General features: G+C 38.4%; 1 protein-coding gene across 8 annotated transcripts; it reads left to right on the top strand.

The window, feature by feature from the left end:
- The first annotated feature begins 440 nt into the window (after positions 1 to 440).
- Positions 441 to 21,325, top strand: LOC107791893 (DNA polymerase delta small subunit). 8 transcript variants are annotated; one of them, XM_075252440.1, is made up of 15 exons: positions 441 to 803; positions 945 to 1,074; positions 1,893 to 1,999; positions 2,137 to 2,263; positions 2,484 to 2,591; positions 3,339 to 3,454; positions 3,552 to 3,635; positions 7,401 to 7,469; positions 7,552 to 7,623; positions 7,727 to 7,818; positions 7,886 to 8,013; positions 8,389 to 8,490; positions 8,562 to 8,623; positions 15,673 to 15,818; positions 15,937 to 16,003. In XM_075252440.1, the coding sequence occupies exons 1-15, from the start codon at positions 732 to 734 to the stop codon at positions 15,938 to 15,940; spliced, it is 1,419 nt and encodes a 472-aa protein (XP_075108541.1). In that variant the 5' UTR covers positions 441 to 731; the 3' UTR covers positions 15,941 to 16,003. The 8 variants fall into 8 exon arrangements, with proteins under 8 accessions (XP_075108541.1, XP_016469523.1, XP_075108542.1 ...); XM_075252441.1 differs by lacking the exon at positions 15,673 to 15,818 and adding an exon at positions 16,215 to 16,806 and having other exon boundaries at positions 442 to 803; XM_016614038.2 differs by having other exon boundaries at positions 445 to 803; positions 8,556 to 8,623; positions 15,937 to 16,001.
- Positions 21,326 to 21,911: the final 586 nt, after the last annotated feature.

A 21,911-nucleotide genomic window follows, 5' to 3' on the forward strand; every position in this document is an offset into this window, starting at 1 on the left:
AAATTAGAGTAAACACTCTAATTAATCCCAAATACCCTAAGAGAATAACCTCACAAGATCACTCCAAAGAAAGGGTTCACACAAGTGCTTCCCAACACTAACTCTCATACAAAAATATTCTTAATAAAGGAAGAAAGGAAGAAACAAGAATTGAAGACTCAAGTCTTGTTGGTGTGTATAAAATGAACTAATGACCTTCCCTTTTATAGGCAAAAAAGTCTTGGCTTCTTAGGGGGTAAAAGAAGAGATACAACTTGTGCAAATGATGTCCATCACACAATGAAATATTTTTGGGTTCCAAAAAATATTGCCAACAAAGTCTACAATTTGCAAAGATACTTATACTTATGTGAGATGTAATCCATTAGCCAAAATATTGGCCATAATTACAATTTACTATTCTAAATCTTCTTCTCTTCCATTTCTGGGCTTGAATTCTCTGTAGAGCTCTTGTGCAACTACTGTATTCTCGATAGCATTCCTGAATTCAAGTGTTGTTAACATTCTCCCCTCCCTCCCCCCTTCCCTCACCTCCCCCCTCCAAAAAAAAAAAAGGCAAAAAGAATGCGTAAAATAGAGGGCAAAAGGGCGTAACAAAGTTGAGCAAATATAGAAAAATGGAGACGCGAGGTATCGAACCCAGTACCTCCCGCTTGCAAAGCGAGCGTTATTACAAGTACTACTATACATAAATAGTAGTAGTGCTGTCGCAAGAGAGTAATTTTCCCGCCATGGTGGTAGCAATGGAAGTGGACTCAGAGAGCAACCTTCTCCAGCGAAAACAGTCCCTTTACCATTCTTTGGTAGCTTCTTATCAACAGTTCTCTTGTTCCTACGCTCTTCTTTGCCCTTCAATCCAAAGCTACCGTAGTCAATTTGCAAAAAATTCTTCCTTTTTATTTTATTTCTTTACCTTAATTTCTAGGTTTTCATTGCTTTAACAGGATGAGAGTTTTGAGATAGGGAAGGAGGTATACAGGGGGCAGCAGTACAGTCAAATATATTATGCTAGGCTCCATTTGATGCGTACTCTCCTTTACTCTCTCCTTCCCAATTGGAAACCCCATTTGCCTGGTAACTAAACTTACCCCTTTCTTGCCTTCTTCTAGCAAAGTAAATATTATCCTCTCTATCTCAATTTAAGTGATAGCTCGGAAAATAGTCAAAAAATTAACTAAATAGCTATATTTAAGGGTTCTGACATTTGTATTTGTGGGAATTTTATAAACTTGTGTGCGTTATTATTGAAAATTCTACAGTTTTTCTTGAATAGAGGAATGGAAGAGTGCAAGTTGACCACTACTCAAAGAATTACAGTACTGAACTATTCATTTCACCTTCTTTTAATTCATTACATTGGAAGTGGAAAAGTGAGTTATAGAATTGTTCATCCTTTTATTTCCCCCCTCTTTTGTTCCCCTTCACTTGGAAAACTAATAAAAGAGAACTGGAACTTTTGATTCTTTTTTAAGATGAGGGATTATACGGTTTAACATATAAAGGCAAAGGTGATTTTTACTAAAGGTGCATGTTTCAAATACCAAATGAACAATCTATGAGTTTCGAAGTTTTTATCTCTGATCCCTCTTTTGATAGGTAAATTCGTCCTATTTTCTGGTGCCACCACTGATGCTATCTCCACTGTTTTTTTTTTCATTGGTCTAACTGTAGCTTATGGTGTTCCTATATTGATTTTATCTTTAAAAGGTGGCTATATTAATTCCTTACAACACAAAGTGGAAACACAGGAAAGAGAAATTTGGAATTTCCACTTGTTACTGTAGCATCATTTAGAGCTTACCTATTGGTGGTTAGAAGGTTTACAATATCAATTGTTACATATTCCTTGTGTTTTGTTTCTTTAACTACTGTATCTTGCATCTTGATTGCAGTCTGTACTGTTCTGGGATTAGAGGAAGGCAAAGAATGCATTATAGTTGGGACACTCTACAAGCACATGAAGCTAAAACCTTCTGTTCTTGATGAGTACTCTAAAGAGGTACAAAACGTTGATGACACAACATGTTGATTTTCCTGTCTAAAAGTTTATTTTAGAACCTTTCTTGTGCAGATATGCCTTGTATGTGTAAATATCTCCCTTCTTTAAGCCGTTAATAATTGAACTTGGTTGTACAGAGATCTGCTGCACCGCTTGTACAACGTCATAACTTTACGCACCCAGATGATAATTTAGTTCTGGAAGATGAGAGCGGAAGAGTCAAACTAAGTGGCTCTGTTCTTTTGCCATCTACATATGTAACAGGTGAGTAGCTTTAGCTCAGTCTTGTCATGTAGCTGAACTGTTTTTTAATTGATTTTGGTTGTACGATTGAGGGCTTTTGGCTGGTTTTCTAAATTACATTTTTGTTTGAAATTAACCGACATAGCTTTTTCTGTTAGAGAAAGTTTTTCTCCCTTTTGCAAGGGTAAGTTAGCTGGCTCAGAAATGACATGATTGCTTTGTTATGTGTGGTGTTCTGTAGGTATGATTGCTGCATTGCATGGAAAAGAAACTAGTGCTGGTGATTTTTTGGTTGAAGATGTTCTAGAGGCTGGTCTACCACAGCAAATAGAGCGACCAATTGACTTAGGTATCAAGTACCTAACTTCCCTGTTTTAGTTGTCAATAACATTATCTGGTGATTTGTGCGTGTGTTCATTGAGTACTGCATCCATACAGGCAACATTTTTTATTTTAGATCTCTGATCGGCACACCTGGGATTATTATATGATTAGAAGTTCCTGCACAAAAAAATCGTGAAAACTTTCTTTGTTTGTGTACTCTTTTCCTAAGATTGTTTGATGAAAGCTATGTTTTATTCTATTTGAACAATGTAAATTTCAGTAGCGGAATTGAGTGATCCTGGTCAACATGTGATTTAAGCTTAGCATAACTGATTTTAGAATTCTGGTCAATTTTGTCCATTAAAGTTTATTTTCTTTCATGTCTCTAAAATCTTGTTGGAGTTTCACTTCCTACAAGGTCCCCTTATTACTCAATCACCTTTCTCTATTGTGTTAGCTACTTCATCCCGTTGATGGCTCAATTGAGAATCCTGATAACAAAACTATCTCTCTTAGACAGCATCAATAATTTCTCTTATTATGTGTGGCTCTATTTCTGATTTTCATCAGCCTGTCAGCGTGAACTTTGAAGCTCAGCAGAATTGCAGAATCATTCAAATATGAAAATCTTTTTTATAACTAAAAATCGTTAGACTCTAGGAAAGTGTCAAATTCTATAGTGTTCACTTCACCAAAGGAAAGACTACTTTTTTTTGCAGTTCTTTTTCTTTTCCTGGAACATAATCAGACATCCTGTGTTGCATTTAAACAGGTGAAGATAAATATGTGGTTTTCGTATCTGGTTTGAGTGTTGGGAGAAGCTCTTCTAATCCTCTCCAATTTCAACTTTTTGTTGATCACATCACTGGACATTTAGGAGACGTGAAGGTTCAATAGTATTCTATGCTTTACTTTCTACTTATAGTATCTGACACATGACAATCTGGCTAATGTTATGCTATCCTGAAATGTGTCACTTGAAAAGGAACAAAATATTGCAGCTCAAATAGTTCAGGTTGTTATTGCTGGAAACTCTGTTGAAGTACCTCATGGACTTCTCAATGGACAGGTACTGATCTTTACTTTTCCTTGAAGCAACTTGTGTTTCCATCTCTTCTCCATCCATTATCTTTTTCCTCGTGTACGTCAAATAAATGCTACTCCTCATCACAGAGGAGGATTTTTTCGATTCACATGCTAGAGTTGCTAACACTTCTCTCCTGGCATTAAACTTGTCGATGGAAATTGGGTGAACATTTTGCTGTTTCAGATGTTGATTAAATTCCAAGAAACATGTTTAAGAAATTGTTTGTTTTAATGCATCAAATGCTTTGTGATAATAAGTGCTAAATTAAGTAGTATTACTTTTGCTTATTTAAAAAAAGAAAATGAAGTTCATGAGAAACAACACAATAGTACCTTTCCAACTAGTTGGTGTTAAGATTTCTTGTTGTTGCACTTACAAGATCCGGTTTTTGCCAGTCGTTTTGGTTTAGTTTGAGACCTCTATGTCAATGCAGGGACAGGTGTGATTTAGAGAGCCTCTTCTTTAGGAAATCCTAATTTTTACTTAAAAGACAGATGATTTAGTTTTGGAATGAATTGAGCCTATATGGACCAAAAAATGGTTCCAGAGGATTCACATAGTCGATCCCAATTGGTTTGGGATTGAGGCTTTGTTGATTGATTGACTTTTTTGTATCCTTAATCCAAAAATTAATTTATTGGAAACACTGATCTACAAGTTTTCTGTTAGAAAATGAGATCTTTATTGCCAAGTCTTTGACATGTTGAATTGTTGTGATTTCTGTGCCTTTGATGTTATGTTAGTTGTTAGAAGCCATCTTGTTGACTTAATATTTTACAGTGTTATCTTGATTGAATGATATCCTTGCAATATGATGAGACATATGTTGCATGTCTGACAAGTGACTGCTGATTACTTCTTTTTGTTGATCTATACCTGTATTCTTGCAATTCATAGTGTAATTTGGAAGTAATGGTCTGATACTAGTTTATCTTATGTGGCTCTGAGAATGATATTTAAATTATGGAATTTTTCTGTTTGATGAAGTAGTAAATTTTATTGTGGCTCTGAATGATGTTTAAATTACAGACTTTTTTCTTATGGACAAAGTAATAAATTTTATCAATTAGATGAGAAATCCCCTTAGAAGAGTATACAACGCATGGTTCTCTATAAAATAGCAATTAACCATCAATTATGACTGGGTTGTCACAGCTGCTCCAGTAGTATACAGAAAACAAAAGAAAAATCCTCTAATTTGTACAAATACTCTTCTACATGCCTCAAATGCCTCCATGTTTCACTCCTTACATATGTCCACATAAGCGCTAAAAAGTTACATCCCATATCTACTTCTCTGCCTCTTTCTAAATTCCAACATATCCTTGATTGAGCCCGGCATCACCCAATTAATCCCAAAGATATTCTTTAAAACGCAACATAACCAATGGGTAGTAGAATAATAAATGGTTTAACGTCATCTCCGGTAGGCTTGCACGTAAAAATCAACGAATGTAGATTTCCTACTTTTCCTCAGATTCCTAACCGTGTGAAATGCTTCCCAGATGCCATTAATATGAAGAAACACACGTTTCAGAGCACTGGGAGTTGTTACTGATTTTTCATTTGAGGACTTACTGGGGATCGTTACTGATGAATAAGGGAACTCATTTCTGAAAGTATGGGGGGGTTGAATTGTAACTAATTAAAAAAACTTGGTCGACTTAGAAGAGACTTAGTCGACTTTTTTTTATTAGCAGGTTTGATTGACGAAGAAAAGTGAATTGCAAGGAATTTAAAAACTGAGAACACAGGAGTTTTATACTGGTTCAGTACCAGTGTTGTACCTACATCCAGTTCCCTTAGGTCACAAGGGTTCTCTTAGATCTTCAATAGTTGGTTACAGTAGCAGTGGTTTTATGGATCGTTTACCACCAACGATTTTCAGCAACAATGTTTTATAAGCTTGACACAACTCTTGATTTGCTTCCTAACACTTCCTATCTTTTGAGACACTAGTAAATTTAGGAATACAGTGTTTGTGCTAAGAACTAGGAAGACATAGAAAACAATGGTGAGTTGCGTTATTGAATTCTTGAGTCTGCCAATCTTCTTATACGAGAGTTTTGAGTAGCTGTTGCAGATTGACCCTTGATTGAGGCACAAAATATTCTAAGAGATTTAACCCAAGGGGTGCCTCCAAATCCTGCACAAGAGATGCACAAGAGATGGGCTGGATTCATTTACCTCCTTCCTTTTCGTATCCATAATCAAGGGAGTGATTTGTGGCTTGACTTGATCGATCAGTCTTTCCAGATTCCAAATCAATCCTTGAAGTAGGGCCTGACTTCCTATAGCGGCTGCACTTGATCTTGTTTCCTTTTTGATGACCTTGACATCCTTTGATTTAGCATTGTCCTTGCTGCATTTGATCTTGTTTCCTTTCTGATATCTTTAACGAAAAGACTTCCTTTGAATTAGTACTGCCCTCCTAATTTTTCACAACAGTCTACTGTAAAATGATCTAAGTAGACAATCATTTCCTTTGTCCCTCCCATTTCCAAGTTCTTCATCCATTAGTGTGATCTTCTATTTATGCAATAGCCGGAGAAGATTGTTTTTTGGACCTCTGTCTGGCAGGTTTCTCCTAACAGACACCTGAACTGTAGATTCAATAGAACTCAGAACTCCCGTTCTTCTTCCTTTGCTGATAAGAAATTCTAACAGACTCAAAACCATTACACAGAGGTATGTGTCGGCACCATCTCTAATACGAAAGCTGACTCACACTAATTTGTATATGGCTATAAAACTTCTCCCACACTTTCATAATGCGTTTTGAAAGAGCTACCTTGTATGGAAGAGTAAACCGGGTTGTACTCCTATCTTCTCTTTGCGTGCCATATTTTTCTGTGATAACTCTTCTCTATAATGCTTGCTCCTCCACTTCGAACCTCCTAATCGATTCGTCTAGTAATGCCCTGTTGAACACCCTCAGTCCTTGAATATAAATTCCGCTTTCTTCTCTAATGATTAAAAATAGATGTAAGACTTTAATTCAGCTATTCAGACACATTATTATCTAGCTTAAGATATTTTATGGTAAAGGAGAATATTATAGTGACTTTAAAAAGTTAGAAATGGCCATACCCTATGGTGTGGGATAATACTAAGTATGTTGTTACTTAAAAAGTTAGAGATGCTCCAGTGAATTTTAGTCATATAGAATACACAATTACGTCTTGTTTCTATTATTGTTATTAGCTTAGCAGCTTTTGGATCTTGAATTTTGTTGAGCTTTTGACAGTAATGTAAAACTAGTTGGTTACTCAAAAGAGTCAAGATAATACTCCCTCCGTTCCAATTTATGTGAACCTGTTTGACTGGGCACGGAGTTTAAGAAAAAATGAAGACTTTTGGAATTTGTGGTCCTAAACAAGTCAAAAAGGGGCCCAAAGTATTTGTGTGGTTATAAAAACTTCTCATTAAGGGTAGAATTGTAAGTTTAAGCAAAATTATTTCCAAATTTAGAAAGGGGTCATTCTTTTTGGAACGGACTAAAAAGGAAATAGGTTCACATAAACTGGAACGGAGGGAGTAGTATTTAATCTGTACAGGCTCATTTCAGTGGACACATGTCTTCAGTTAATTGAGTTTTTGCTCCGTTCTTCCCCTAAAAAATTATAATAAAATTAAATTCTTTTCCATGTGCTGCAAATACTTTCATTTGATTTTACTCGGAACTGGGAAGGACTAGTTTCCATCTCCATTAATGATGACTAACAACAGAACTTGATTGTGTTGCAGAATCTGGGTTCAAAGGACCAGTCTAGATTGTTTGAGCCGATTAAAGAGCTTGATATTTTGTTGACGCAGGTCCTTTAATCCTAAATTGAAACCAACATATTTATGTAAACCGTACACTATTTGTTCAGAATTTGATTTTCTCCTTTTCCAGATTGCAGCAAGTATACCTTTGGATATCGTGCCAGGATCCAGTGATCCAGCAAATTTCGCCCTGCCACAGCAGGTCCCCTCTTGCTTTTAGCATATGTTTGAATATTACCAGCCAGAGCATTGTCTTTAGATTTTAGAGGTTTGATTGGTTTTCTGTGGTCATCTGTGAATTTCAGCCTCTCCATAGATGCCTGTTCCCTGGATCATCAGCTTATAACACTTTCAGATCTTGCACAAATCCACATTGCTTTGAACTTGACAACATCAGGTAAGATTCAGTAGTTATTTTGTAGAAATTTGTTTCGTTGTTCACATGGTTATTGCATGATCTTCAGGTTCCTAGGTACATCTGGTCAAAATATTGATGATCTTGGCAAGTATTCTGAGGCAAACAGTAGTATTGAATTTATGGAGAGGACATTGAGGTGGAGACATCTAGCACCAACAGCACCAAACACCCTTGGTCAAAATTTTATGCCTTGCTACGCTTGCAAGTTCTTATGATTGTGGTTTCTATGCCTAAAGTTTTCTACTCTGCTCAGTTTATTCTTTGGATTTCACAAATTCATGCTTTGTTTTTTGAAATGGTAAAGGTCTTAGTAAAATAATTCAAGATGGTACAAAAGTACATGACATCAGAAAGCCAAACCAGATACTCTTACTTCAAGTATGCTCATGCTTTTAGATCGCAAATTGTTTTGATGAGACAAACTATATGATCTTGGAAAAGAAAGAGTTGAGATAATTACCTTTTCTGTTCTTCGAAGAGTTTGCAAACAATTTGATTGCACATATTTCTTCCAGCTAAGTTAGCATATTCATACAATTACATCTGCAGGGTGCTATCCTTTCACTGATAAGGATCCTTTCTATGTTGAAACTTGTCCTCACGTTTATTTTGTGGGCAATCAAGATAAATTTGAAACTCGCTTGATAAAAGGTATGTTACTGAATTTTTGAATTGTTATTCTAGAGAATGTATTTGATCATTACTACTGTGTGTAGGATCAGAAGGGCAGATGGTCAGGCTTATTTGCATTCCCCGATTTGCAGATACTGGAGTGGCAGTGGTGGTAAGCCTCCACTCTTATTATCAGCTATCTCTGATGTTTTCAAAATTAGCATAAGCTTATCATTTATATAGCCTCTTCACTGTTCTTGCAATGAAGGAAACTACAGAAAAAGGATTCTGCTTTGAAACAAAAGTTAACTGTGTCTGCATAGTGGATTTGTGTCTCCATGAAACATGTATTGGTGCTTAATACATCCTTGTTTGCCCATGTACTTTCTCTGACGGGTGGAGTCATGGAGAATTTTGGTGCTAATTGACATACACTTGCTAATTCGTTTTTTTCAAGAGTTCTTGATAGACATTTATCATTTTAAGCTAATATAACCATTAATTAGTTGTCTAAGTTTTTTTTTAAAGAGTTAATTTGACGGAAGAATGTAGAATAAGCTCAAGTTTCATGCTTTTTTTTCAAATAAAGTTTCATATAGTTATATTGGATGACCATATGATGTGTTCGTATGCACACTTAGAAATGGACATGCCGACGTTTTCTTTTGTTACCATGGTCTTACCCTTCCTTATAGTTTGTTCTTTGACTATTGTTAGATAGTTATGTGTAAATAATCCTATTCCCATATGTAGTAGGAGTATAATATGTCCTAGTCCCATATGTAGTAGGAGTAGAATATGTATTATATATAGGGCTCATTGTATCATTGTTAATAAATAGATTTTTTCTCCCGTGCATTCTCACATGGTATCAAAGCTTCAGTGAGTGACATCCGGGAAGAAAGATCTCGTCGCCGTGCAATTTTTCGACAACTTCGTCTTGTTCTCAGGGTTCATCACTGCTACAATGGTACTGTACATAGTCCAGTACCATTATCAGATCCGAAACCCTTGTGCGACAGGACCCCAGAAATCCCAGTCCCATCGGAACAGAAAAGTCAGTTACCGTGCGTCTTTCCGGTTGACGACTCAAGATTGATTTGTGTTATCTTCTCATCGGTAAGTGTTGTGCGAAAACCAACACTACCATCTTGTTCAAAAAATTCAGGCGACAAAACCCCAATCAATTGCTCCGGCAGAAAGTCCCTCATGTGCCTCCACGCGCCGCCAGAACTAGGTTTTCGGTGAGTGCGTCTGACACACGTGCCGGCACGTGGAGCACTTTCCAGCCAGAATGTTCAAAAATTTCTTTAAGACAGTTTTTTCATGGGATGATTCTGAGTCCACTAGTACAATTTCCTACAGATTCCGAGTACTTTGGAATTTTTCGGCGAGCTACAATAACTTTTCCGGTGCGTGAGCCATTCTGGCGACTTTTTGACTTTTTGACAAAATTTCTTCAGGACAACTTACTCGTCTAGTGATTCCGAGCCTATCCAAATAAATTACATCAAATTCTGACAACTTTTATTTTTTTCAGCGTGGACAGTGTACTTTTCTGGCGCGAACCATGATTTTCCGGCATGAACAGTAATTTCCAGAAAAGTTTCTATTTTCTGGTGGTGTTTTAGAACCTATTTTGTAGTGTAAAATTCGGCTTAGTCTCACTATTTTCAAAATTTTTTGCTGACTTTTCAACCAACTTCTGTTTATCAGCAATCACCTGGGTTTGTTGCTCAGGGGAGTCTAGTGGCCTTGTATGTCGCTTGTGCCAGTCACTTTATGGTCTAGAGCAGTCTCCTCGAGTCTGGTTTGGTAAATTCAGCACAATTATCCGGGAGTTTGGCATGACTCGTAGTGAAGTCAAATGATAGCTTGCATATATTTTCACCAAGTCCCTCACTGATCCTCGTATTAGTTACATATGTAACAAGCTCGGTACATATGATTTGTATGCACTGGCTTGAGCGGGAGTGTTAGATAGTTATGTGTAAATAATCCTAGTCTCATGTGTAGTAGGAGTAGAATATGTCCTAGTCCCATATGTAGTACGAGTAACATACGTATTATATATAGGGCTCATTGTATCATTGTTAAAAAAATAATTTTTTTCTCCCGTGCATTCTCACAACTACATGTCCCGTTGATGAAAAAGTAAGGCAATTTGAAATAAATCGTCCTTCAAGCTTTTCATGAGACAAGACAGAATATGGTAGGGTCACCAACTGAAGCACATACCTGTTATGATTTATTACAAACTGTGAGAATGTAGGGAGAAAAATCTATTTATTAACAATGATACAATGAGCCCTATATATAATACATCTTCTACTCCTACTACATATGGGATTAGGACATATTATACTACTACTACTTATGGGATTAGGACATATTCTACTCCTACTACATATGGGATTAAGGCTATTTACAAATAATTATCTAACACTCCCCCTCAAGCCGGTCAGGTGGTTTCTGATAAACAGAAGTTGGCCGAAAAGTCGCCGGAAAATTTGTAAATAGTGAGACTAAGCCGAATTTCACACTATAAAATAGGTTCTAAAACACCACCAGAAAACAGAAATTTTTCCGGAAATTACTGTTCACGCCGGAAAAATGCACTGTTCATGCCGGAAAAATGAAAGTTGTCAGAATTTGATGTAATTTATTTGGGTAGGCTCAGAATCATTGGACGAGTAAGTTGTCCCGAAGAAGTTTTGTCAAAAGTGGCTGGAATGGCTCACATGCGCTGGAAAAGTTATTGTAGCTCGCCAGAACCCTAGTTCTGGTGGCGCGTGGAGGCGCGTGACTTTTTGCCGGAGTGATTGACTGGGGTTTTGTCGCTTGACTTTTCCGAACAAGATGGTAGTGTTGGTTTTTGCACAACACTTACTTATGAGGAGATAACACAAATCAATCTTGAGTTGTCAACCGGAAAGACGCACAGTGACTGACTTTTCTGTTCAGATGGGACTGGAGTTTCTAGGGTTTTGTCGCACAAGGGTTTCGGATCTGATGGTGGTACTGGTATATGCACAGTATCACTGTAACAGTGATGAACCCTGGGAACAAGACGAAGTTGCCGAAAAATTGCATGGAGACGAGATCTTTCTTCCCGGATGTCGCTGGAATGACGCACAACGGTAATTTTCTCACTGAAGCTCTGATACCATGTGAGAATGCACGGGAGAAAAATCTATTTATTAACAATGATACAATGAGCCTTATATATAATACATATTCTACTCCTACTACATATGGGACTAGGACTATTTACACATACTACGTATGGGACTAGGACATATTCTACTCCTACTACATATGGTATTAGGATTATTTACACATAACTATCTAACTACGCCTCAACCCCTAATAAATTGGGGTCGGCTATCTGAATCCTGGTTGATCATGTTCCCCGTTTAAATTCATTACACGTCGGCATTGAACAACAACAACAACCCGGTAAAATCTCACAAGTGGGGTCCGGGGAGGGTAGTGTGTATGCAGACCTTACCCCTACCCCGAAGGAGTAGAAAGGTTATTTCCGATAGACCCTCGACTCAAAAAGACGAAAAGAGATAATAGATCAGTAACAATAACAGAAGCCAGAAAGATAATACCAGCATTGTAAGAGTCAGAAAATAGATGGAAAAACAATAACAATAACCAGTAATAATGGCACGGTACCATGAAAATGGAAAAATAGTAAGAACACAACATTAACCACTAGCAGTGTAAGACAAAACACTATCAGACTAGCCTCACATCCGGTACGAAGTAGAAAAACGCTCAATTACCTCCTAACTTTCAACCCTAATGCTCGACCTTTACACCTTCCTATCAAGGGTTATGTCCTCAGAAATCTGAAGCTGTGCCATGTCCTACCTGATCACTTCTCCCCAATACTTATTAGGCCGCCCTCTATCTCTTCTCATACCCGCCAAAGCCAATCGCTCACACCTCCTTACCGGGGCATCTAGGCTTCTCTCGGAAGTGCCCGAACCATCTAAGCCTCGCTTCCCGCATCTTGTCTTCCGTGGGAGCCACGCCCACCTTCACCCGAATATCTTCATTCCTAATTTTATCTAGCCTAGTGTGCCTGCACATCTATCTTACCATCCTCAAATCTGCTACTTTCATCTTCTAGATATGTGAATTCTTGACTGGCCAACACATTGCTCCATACAATATGGCCGGTCTAACCACCGCTCTGTAGAAATTATCTTAAGTTTCGGTGGCACATTCTTATCACACAGGACGCCACATGCTAACCTCCGTTTCATCCACTCTACCCCTATACAATGCGTGGAATCCTCGTCAATCTCCCTATCCCTTGGATAAATGACCCAAGGTACTTGAAATTTCCTATCTTGGGGATGAATTGTGAGTCTAGCCTCACGTCTATGTCCGCTTCCCCCGTCACATCGCTGAACTTGCACTCCAGGTATTTTATATTAGTCATGCTCAACTTGAAACCTTAGACTCAAGGGTCTGTCTCCAAACTTCCAGCCTCTCGTTAACGCCGTCTCGCGCCTCATCAATCAAAACTATATCATCATCGAATAACATACACCATGGCACCTCCCCTTTATATGGTGTGTCAGTGCGTCCATCGCCAGGGCAAATAAGAACGGGCTGAGCCCAGATACTTGGTGTAACCGTATAACAATCGAAAAATGCCCCAAGTCACCTCCCACTGTCCTAACCCGAGTCTTAGCTCCATCATACATGTCCTTAATCACCCTAATGTATGCTACCGGAACACCTTTTACCTCCAGGCATCTCCAAAGAACCTCTCTAGGGACCTTGTCATACGCTTTCTCTCGGTCAATAAACACCATGTGCAAATCCTTGTTCCTATCCCTGTACTGTTCCACCAACCTTCTAATAAGGTGGATAGCTTCCGTAGTTGAACGACCCGGTGTGAACTCGAACTGATTGTCGGATATAGACACGGTTCTCCTTACCCTCACTTCCACCACCTTTTCCTAAACTTTCATGGTATGACTTAGTAGCTTGATACCCCTATTGTTGTTACAATTCTGGATCACCTTTGTTCTTGTACAACAGTATCATCGTACTACACCTCCATTCATCTGACATCCTCTTCGTCTTGAAAATAATATTAAACAACCCAATCACCCACTCCAAGCATGCTCTACCCACATACCTCCAAAATTCTACCAGAATTTCGTCTGGCTCAGTCGCTTTGCCCCTACTCATTTTACGCATAGCTCCCACGATCTCCTCAACCTTAATGCGCCCACTGTACCTAAAATCTCGGTGACTCTCGGAGAGCCCCAATTCACCTAGCATAATGTCTCTGTCCTCCTCTTCATTCGGAAGTTTATGGAAGTAAGTCTGCCATCTCCGCTTAATCTGAGTCTCTTCCATCAATACTCTGCCTTCCTTGTCTTTGATGCACCTCACTTGGCCCAGATCACGAGCCTTCCTCTCTCTCGCCTTGGCCAATCGGAATAACTTCTTGTCCCCGCCTGTCCCCCAGTTCCTCATACAGACGACCAAACGCTGCAGTCTTAGCCTCCGTGACCGCTAACTTCGCCTCCTTCCTAGCTTCCTTATACCTTTATCTATTTGCTCTCCTCACCTCCTCGTCTGTGCTCTCCACTAACTTCATGTACGCCGCTTTCTTTGCTTCCAATTTTTCTTAGATCTCGTCATTCCACCACCAGTCGCCTTTGTGCCCACCAGAGTAACCCTTCGAGACCCTTAATACCTCTCTCGCAGCCTCCCTTATACAGTTCACCGTCATTGTCCACATACCGCTTGCGTCCCCACTACTCATCCAAGCCCACATAGCCATCAACCTCCCCTCCAACTCTTGAGCTTTATCCTTATTCAAGGCTCCCCCCTGATCCTCGGTCGACCCCGTACAACCCTCTTCTTCTTTTTATCATGATACTGATGTCCATCACCAAGAGCCTATGCTGTGTTGCGAGGGTGTCACTCGGGATAACCTTGCAATCATTGCACAACCCTTTATCACACCTCCTGAGAAAGAGGTAATTAATTTTGTGTCTTAGCCACTGTACTTTGGAAAGTAACCAAATTCTCCTCCCTCTTCGGAAAACTAAAGTTCGCAATCACCAACTCAAAAGCCTTAGCAAAATCCAACCGTGAAGTACCTCCTCCGTTCCTATCCCCAAAGCCGAAGCCGCCATGAACCTCGCCATAGCCACCAACAGTCGTCCCAATATACCCATTGAAATCTCCTCCTATAAATAACTTCTCAATGGACAGGATACCACGCATAACCTCTCCAAACCCTCCCAGAAGCGCCTTTTAACCTCCTCATCCAAGCCCTTTTGGGGTGTGTAAGCGCTAATGAGTAATGGGTAATGACATTTAAAGTGATCTCTCCAACCGCTAACTTAATAGCCATTAATCTATCATTCATCCGCCTAACTTCTACCACTGACTCCCTGAGTTTCCTATCTACCAAAATACCCACTCCGTTCTTACCCGTCATGCCTCCTGAGTACCACAATTTAAACCCGTCTGCATCCCTCGCCTTCGGTCCTACCCACCTAGTCTCCCGGACACAAGCTATATTAAACAAAAATACAATAAAATGGGGGAAAGTGCTAGAAGTTCTCTATATTTTCTACTGGCATAAGAATCTCTAATACAACTCCATTATGATTTATTAGTTTTTTCATTTATTTTTTTTAAAAAAACTTCTTGGTGTGGATATAGGTCCGTGAATCTTCGATCGGTTTGAAATCTGCACCTAAATGATGTAGGAGGGAGTGCCAACTCATAGGCTGCATCTTTAATCCCTGATATATTAAGTTTGATTTGATGAATACATCTAGAGAATACTTTTGGGCTTTGTGATCATTATATAGCATATTTGATATTCTCTTTTAAGCTCATTCTCTTCCCTTTTGCCAAATGGGAACAGTCCTGATAGTGTTGGGGAATTGATTGAGGATGCTTTCTTGTGTTTTGAGATGAATTCCTATTGTTTTGTGTACTGGTGGTGTAAAGTAAAATAAGTAAAAGTTTTGATGTGGATCACTTTTGAGATTGTCTTCATTTTATCTCTGTTCGTTAGTTAGTTGTTATGTAAGTAAGCATAGTCCTACATGGTATAGGAATAGTGTAGGTATTGTGTATTGTTATAAATAGGGGTACTTGTATTATAATAAGGGTACATTAATAATATAATTTTTCCGTGTCATATTTCTTACATGGTATCAGAGCGGCAGTGAGAAAACATCCGGGAAAGAAAACCCAGCCGAAACAGTCGCCGTGCTTCAATTCCGGCGACCTTTTAGGGCTGTTTTTTCGTCAAAACCAATTTCCATCGGTGTTTCTTCCTTTCTTTTTTCGAATGATCGTGCTAGGTGTGGTCACAAGATCTTTTCTTACGACATTTCTTTGTACAATAGTGCAGGCTTAATTTTTGTTTTCATTTTTTTTTTGGATATGTATGATACGAGCTTATCTTTTCTGTTACTGCAGTTGAATATAAGAAACCTTGAGTGCCATACGCTCAGCTTTGCCACTCAAATCCACTCATTAGAGGAAGGTATGATGTAATGGCCAGGTGGATATATAATCCTGCTAAAAGTTTCCAGTGACATGTGTTTCTATTTCTTGAACTACTGTTAAACAAATCCCCCCTGTTGTTCTTGCATGCTATTCTTTTCATTCATGTGACAATGACCTTCATGTCATCCATGTTACGGAAACTGCAAATACACAGTGCTGTTTCTCAAGGTACTCGAAAACTCATGTAGGAGATTTGTGCAAGTTAGCACCCCGGGAAATGCTTGCTGCTAGACCAGTGATGACATGTGGAAAAGAAGAGGAATGAAAAATGAAAAGAATAAATATATATAAGTGATCATTAGAGAAAGAAGGGGAACAGGATGCAAGAAGAACAGAAGAAACGAAAAAAGGAGAGTAAATGGACACATGGATGAGGGTGAGAGGGAGCACAATGGTGCAGCACTTATATATATATATATATATATATGAAGGAGAGCCTTGGCGTAACTGGTAAAATTGCTGCCATGTGACCAGGAGGTCACTGATTCGAGCCGGGAAAACAGCCTCTTGCAGAAATGCAGAGTAAGGCTGCGTACAACAGAACCTTGTGGTCCGGCCATTCCCCGGACCCCGAGCATAGCGGGAGTTTGGTGCACCGGCTGCCCTTTTTTTTTCTCCCTCCGTTCCAATGTATGTGAACCTGTTTGAAATGGGCACGAAGTTTAAGAAAAAATGAAGACTTTTGGAATTTGTGGTCCTAAACAAGTCAAAAAGGGGCCCAGAGTATTTGTGTGGTTATAAAAGCTTCTCATTAAGGGTAGAATTGGAAGTTTAAACAAAATTGTTTTCAAGTTTAAACTTATTGTTGCCTGTTTCTAGAAAGTAATAGGATTTGTGTTGCTGAATATTCTATTAATGGAACGTAATATCTGATTATGTATGCCTGAGTAAATTCACAGCTATATTGGGTGTAAATACTAATCTATTTCAGTTTATGCCGAATAAGTAAGTTCTGAAATTGAGTGTATATGTTTAACTGAAACGTATATAAGATGTGCTACTAACAGGGATAGTATACTAACAGGGAAGGTAATAGGGGAGGGGTAATCATTTTATGGGACAAAGACAATGGAGATTCATCGATCAACAACAGTGGATATTCTCAATCCTCCTATACTATTCAATGTTAGTGGAAGAATTCAGATGGTGTTTTAAAGGGGTTTACAGACCACTCAAATGATGAAAGAAATGAAATGTGGTTAGAACTGGCTGCAAGCAGGGGTTTGTGGGATGAACCATGGATAATTGGAGGGGATTTTAACACAGTGAGATTCGTAGAAGAAAGAAGAAATTGCACAAGAATAACTAAATGTATGAAAGATTTTTTTGATTTTATCCAGGATATGGAATTAATTGGCCTTCCATAGCAAGGGGGATACTTCACATGGGAAAGAGGGAAAAATAGTAATCAAGCTTCTAGGACTTACAGATTTATTATTTCTGCAGAATGGGATGAAGCATTCAAGGCTGTCAAACAAACTGCAATTCGAAAAGCCATATCAGATCAGAAGCCATGACTGCTGGAATGTGGGAAATGGGGAAGGAACAACACATATTTCGAATTTGAAAATATATGGCTGCAAAGAGGAAGGTTTTATAGAGAATGTAAAGGAGTTGTGGGGAAAGTATAATGTGGTGGGGACTCCAGATTATATGCTACAACAGAAATTAAAGATACTTAAAAGTGACATAACAAGGTGGAACAAGGAAGTTTTTGGAAAGCTTGAAATAAAGAAGAAACCTATTCTGGAGGAGCTGGCTAAAATTGAGAATGATTCTGATTTAAGGGAGCTCACACAGGAAGAGAAGAGGTTAAAAAGGGGGTGGGGGGTGGGTTTGAATCTGCAACTGAACAAATTTGCAAGGGATAAAGAAATATCCTACAACAAAAGTCCAGGTGTAAATAGCTGAAAGAAGGGGATAGAAACACCAAAAATTAGAAAATTCCCACAAGAAGTTTTATTACATAAACAAGCTACTAGTTGTGGGGGTAATGCAGGAAGACAAGGTTGAAATTAGAAGGCAAATCCTTATTCTATTAGAATTTATTTAAGGAGACAGGGATATTCAGAATACTATCAATGAGGAAGAAATGGTATGGCTTGAAAGATCTTTTGAAGAAGAGGTATGGGAAGTCATTAGACAGTGTGCCGTGATAAAGCACCTAGACCCAATGGTTATACTATGGTCTTCTTTCAAAGAGCTTGGCATAGCATAAGAAATGATGTAATGGGTGCAGTGAATCATTTCCACCAATGCGGCAGAAAGCTTTCTATGCATCTTTCATTGCATTGATACCAAAAATGAAAGGAGCTTTGGAGTCGAAAGATTTCAGACCAATTAGCCTTATCGCTAGTAACCATAAGATAGTAGCAAAGGTGCTTACAGAAAGAATGAAATTTGTGGTGGGAAAATTGATTTCTGGACAGCAAAATGCCTTTATCAAAGGCAGACAAATCACATGTGCAGCATTAATAGCAGACGAAGTGGTGGACTGGAAAATGAAAGAAGGAGATTCTGGGGTGGTTTGCAAGCTAGATGTGGAAAAAGCCTATGACCATCTCAATTAATTTTCTACTGTGTGATGCATTAAATGGGATCTGGGAACAAATGGATTAGGGTTAAATTCTGTATTTCTATGGTAAGATACTCATTTTTGGTAAATGGTGAACCAGTAGTTCTTCTCTGCACAAAGGGGATTGAGACAAGGAGACCCCCTATGCCCAGTTTTGTTCATTTTGGTGATGGAAGGTATTAGTAATATGTTAGTAAAGGTTGTTCAAAATCAACGGATAACTGGTTTTTCAGTAGGGACAGGAGCAGCAGAGGTGATCAAAGTGGCTTATCTTCTTTTTGTTAATGAAACGCGATTTTTTTCTGGAGCAGAAAGGCGCAATTCTTATATTTGAGGGTGATATTACTTATTTTTCAGGCTTACACATCAACCGTAGGTTTATCCAGTCAACAATTGTTTCAAATATGCAGTAGTTGGCTAACATTCAGGGGTGCAGTATAGGTGAATTCCCCACTAAGTATTTGGGTTTGCCTCGGGGGGGGGGGGGGGTACTATAAAACAGCTCAAGCATGCTGGGGAGTAGTAGAAAATTTTGAAAAGAGACGGGCAACTTGGCAAACACAGTATTTATCACTGGGATGCTAGCTCAGATTGGTTATTAGTGTACTTGATAGTATCCCGACCTACTTCATGTCATTATTCCATTCCAAAGAATGTACTATCCTGACTAGGCAAAATCAGAAGAAAGCTCTTATTGAAAGAAAATAATCCTGAACAAAAGTTCCACTGTGGGAAAAGGTTATACTGGCAAAGTAGCACGGCTTGAGAGTCAGGGACTTGGCTACACGCAATAAATGTTTACTGATGAAGTGATTATGGAGGTACAGTAGGCTCTATGGAGGAAGGTTATAAAAGAAAAGCATGGGGAGAAGACTTTTTCGTGCACCAGAACTAGCACTTCATCACATGGAGTGGGTCCATGGGAATTCAGCAGTAACATTCGAATGAAAGTAGGCAATGGTGAACATACTCTGTTTTGGTTGGGAAGGTGTTTGGGTAATTGCAGTTTGAAGGAGGACTACTCTTCTCTATTCCAAAATTATGAAGTAACAGTTTGCAATGAAAGTAGACAATGGCAAAGTATCGTCTAAATTGGTGGTGCTATTACAAAATTATGATATACTGTAGTAAACATAAAAATAAAAATTGGAATGACAAAATTATAAATGAAGTAAAGAACAAGTGGGGTAAAAGAAGAGGACATCTAGTTTAGAGGGGGGAGGGGAAGGGTTGGAAATTACTGGGAACAAATCATGTCGCGGAAGGTCAGGACTTTAGCAGGCAAAGCCCCATGCACGCTGCTACATTGCTTTCCCTAAATAAAAGTAGATAGCTCATTCCTGCCCATCCTTTGTATTTCATCCCCTTTAAGCAAAATACAGCTAGGCAGTGATAAAACCAAGTTTATTTGCTGGTCTAAAATCATGATCTTAGATTCACGGAGCTCCCATTGAAGCTAGCCCCTGCTAGTTTTGTGGCTTTAATCCAACCAAATACCTTATGATAAACACTTATCACATAAGCTGGTGTTAGGGAGATGAATGGAGGTAATCTCCAGTACAAATTGAGGGTTTTGAAAAAGCAAAGAATTGGACTACTTGTGATACTGTGGGTCTCTTTTCAAAAATAAGGTATACACATAATGATGAGAATTATATCCAACTTTGTATCTTGCTTAGCTTCTTGCAGCATGCCAGGGATATCTGTCCATCCAATGAGTAAAATTACCATGGTAAATAATAAATCTTTAAATGGCTCCTAGGTTTTCAATGTTTAAATTTGCTTACAAAAAATATAATTACGCAAAATTGAATTCGAAACACACTTTGTGGCTTGCGTAGTATTTACTGCAGATACTGGAGAGAGATGTTTCTGTAGCAAGAGTGGGTATTACTCGATCTTTCTGATTTTGGTTCTCTCTGATTCTGAAATGTAGGAGTCATTCAGAAGATAGGGTAGAGAAGTGAAGGGGTAGTTTCTTTGAGTGTTCTACAAATGCAACCAACTATCCACGTGCAGGACGTGGGTAGGTCTGTATTGCAATAGCTTCATGGCTTCCTAATCGTGATGCAACAGTAGTGCTGCTTTTACTTGTCAAAGTGACTAAGAAAGTAGGATTGGTTAATATTTACTTGTTTGTTCAGTTAGCTTATGTTTGAATGGCATCTCAAATTAGGATTGGTTAATATTTGCTTGTTTTTCAGTTAGCTTATGTTTGAATGGCATCTCAAATTTAGCTTAAAAGACGGGATTTTATCTTTCTAAATAATCAATCAACTCCCAAACACCCCCCTCCCAAACAATCTTCTTCCCCTACTATGCATCTGAGAAAAGGGTATTCAACTGGTTTGAAATTCTGCCTTCATTGCCATGGCAACCTTTGGAGGCTTCATTTTATATGATGGTCAGAAGTAAAATCTATTTCTTGATCTTTTGAATTTTTTTACAGGGTATTGATCAGCCATTTACGCAGAAGATGTACGATGTCAGACAGAAGTTTGCTGTGCAAAAGACATCCATTAGACTTAGATTTATAGAACGGCTGTCCTGTATCTTTAGACGGTTTAACTTTGGAAAATTCTGTAATTGTTCAAGGATTTTGTGTTTCAATTTGCAGGACAACTCTTTACCTGTTTGATTTACAAGATGTGGGAGAAAATACACATTTCCGTCATCATATCATAGTCCATTTGTCCAAGTTAGCAGTTCCAGCTTCGTACCAAAGTTAGGATTGATATTGTCGTTACTTGCATCAAGATTGCTAGTATAATCAATTTTAATATCAATTACGATCTCATCCAGAAGAAAACCTTTAAGATTTGTAAGGTTCTCTCAATAAGTCTTCCTAGTATTCTGTATTCAATACGAACTATACAATGTGGTTAGACGGCGTTCAATGCCAAAAGGTTCGAGATCTTTAACCAACGTACACATGGCCTTCTTTGCAAACAAGTTGATACAAAAGATTAAAGCACTACTCTCGTTGAGCAGAGTTATTCTATTTTCCTTCTTCCAAAAAAAAAGATGATCTAATTAATAGAACCCCCCCCCCCCCCCCCACAATGTATATATGTTAGAGTATATAGGTTCTCCTGGAGTTAGGCCAGATTCACATTAATTAGTTTTATTTAAAACAGCATACGCACAAATTACACATAAAAGTAATATTTTTGTTGCAAAATTTTCTCATTTGAAAACAATAAAACTTTATATACGTAGGGTGTGTTTGGTGTGTATGATACGAAAAATATTTTTCAATTTTTTCATGTTTGATTGACTTAAATATTTTGAAAAATATTCTTCTCGTGAA

Source organism: Nicotiana tabacum, chromosome 4, assembly GCF_000715075.1.
Source record: "Nicotiana tabacum cultivar K326 chromosome 4, ASM71507v2, whole genome shotgun sequence".
Lineage (NCBI taxonomy): Eukaryota > Viridiplantae > Streptophyta > Magnoliopsida > Solanales > Solanaceae > Nicotiana > Nicotiana tabacum.

What these genes read in the sequence shown, in the direction of transcription:
- LOC107791893 (XM_016614036.2), top strand. Translation starts at nt 732, where the DNA reads ATGGTGGTAGCAATGGAAGTGGACTCAGAGAGCAACCTTCTCCAGCGA. An exon ending in GACATTTAGGAGACGTGAAG is followed by an intron (nt 3,455 to 3,551) that starts GTTCAATAGTAT and finishes TCACTTGAAAAG; the next exon opens with GAACAAAATATTGCAGCTCA. An exon ending in TGAAACTCGCTTGATAAAAG is followed by an intron (nt 8,491 to 8,555) that starts GTATGTTACTGA and finishes TACTGTGTGTAG; the next exon opens with GATCAGAAGGGCAGATGGTC.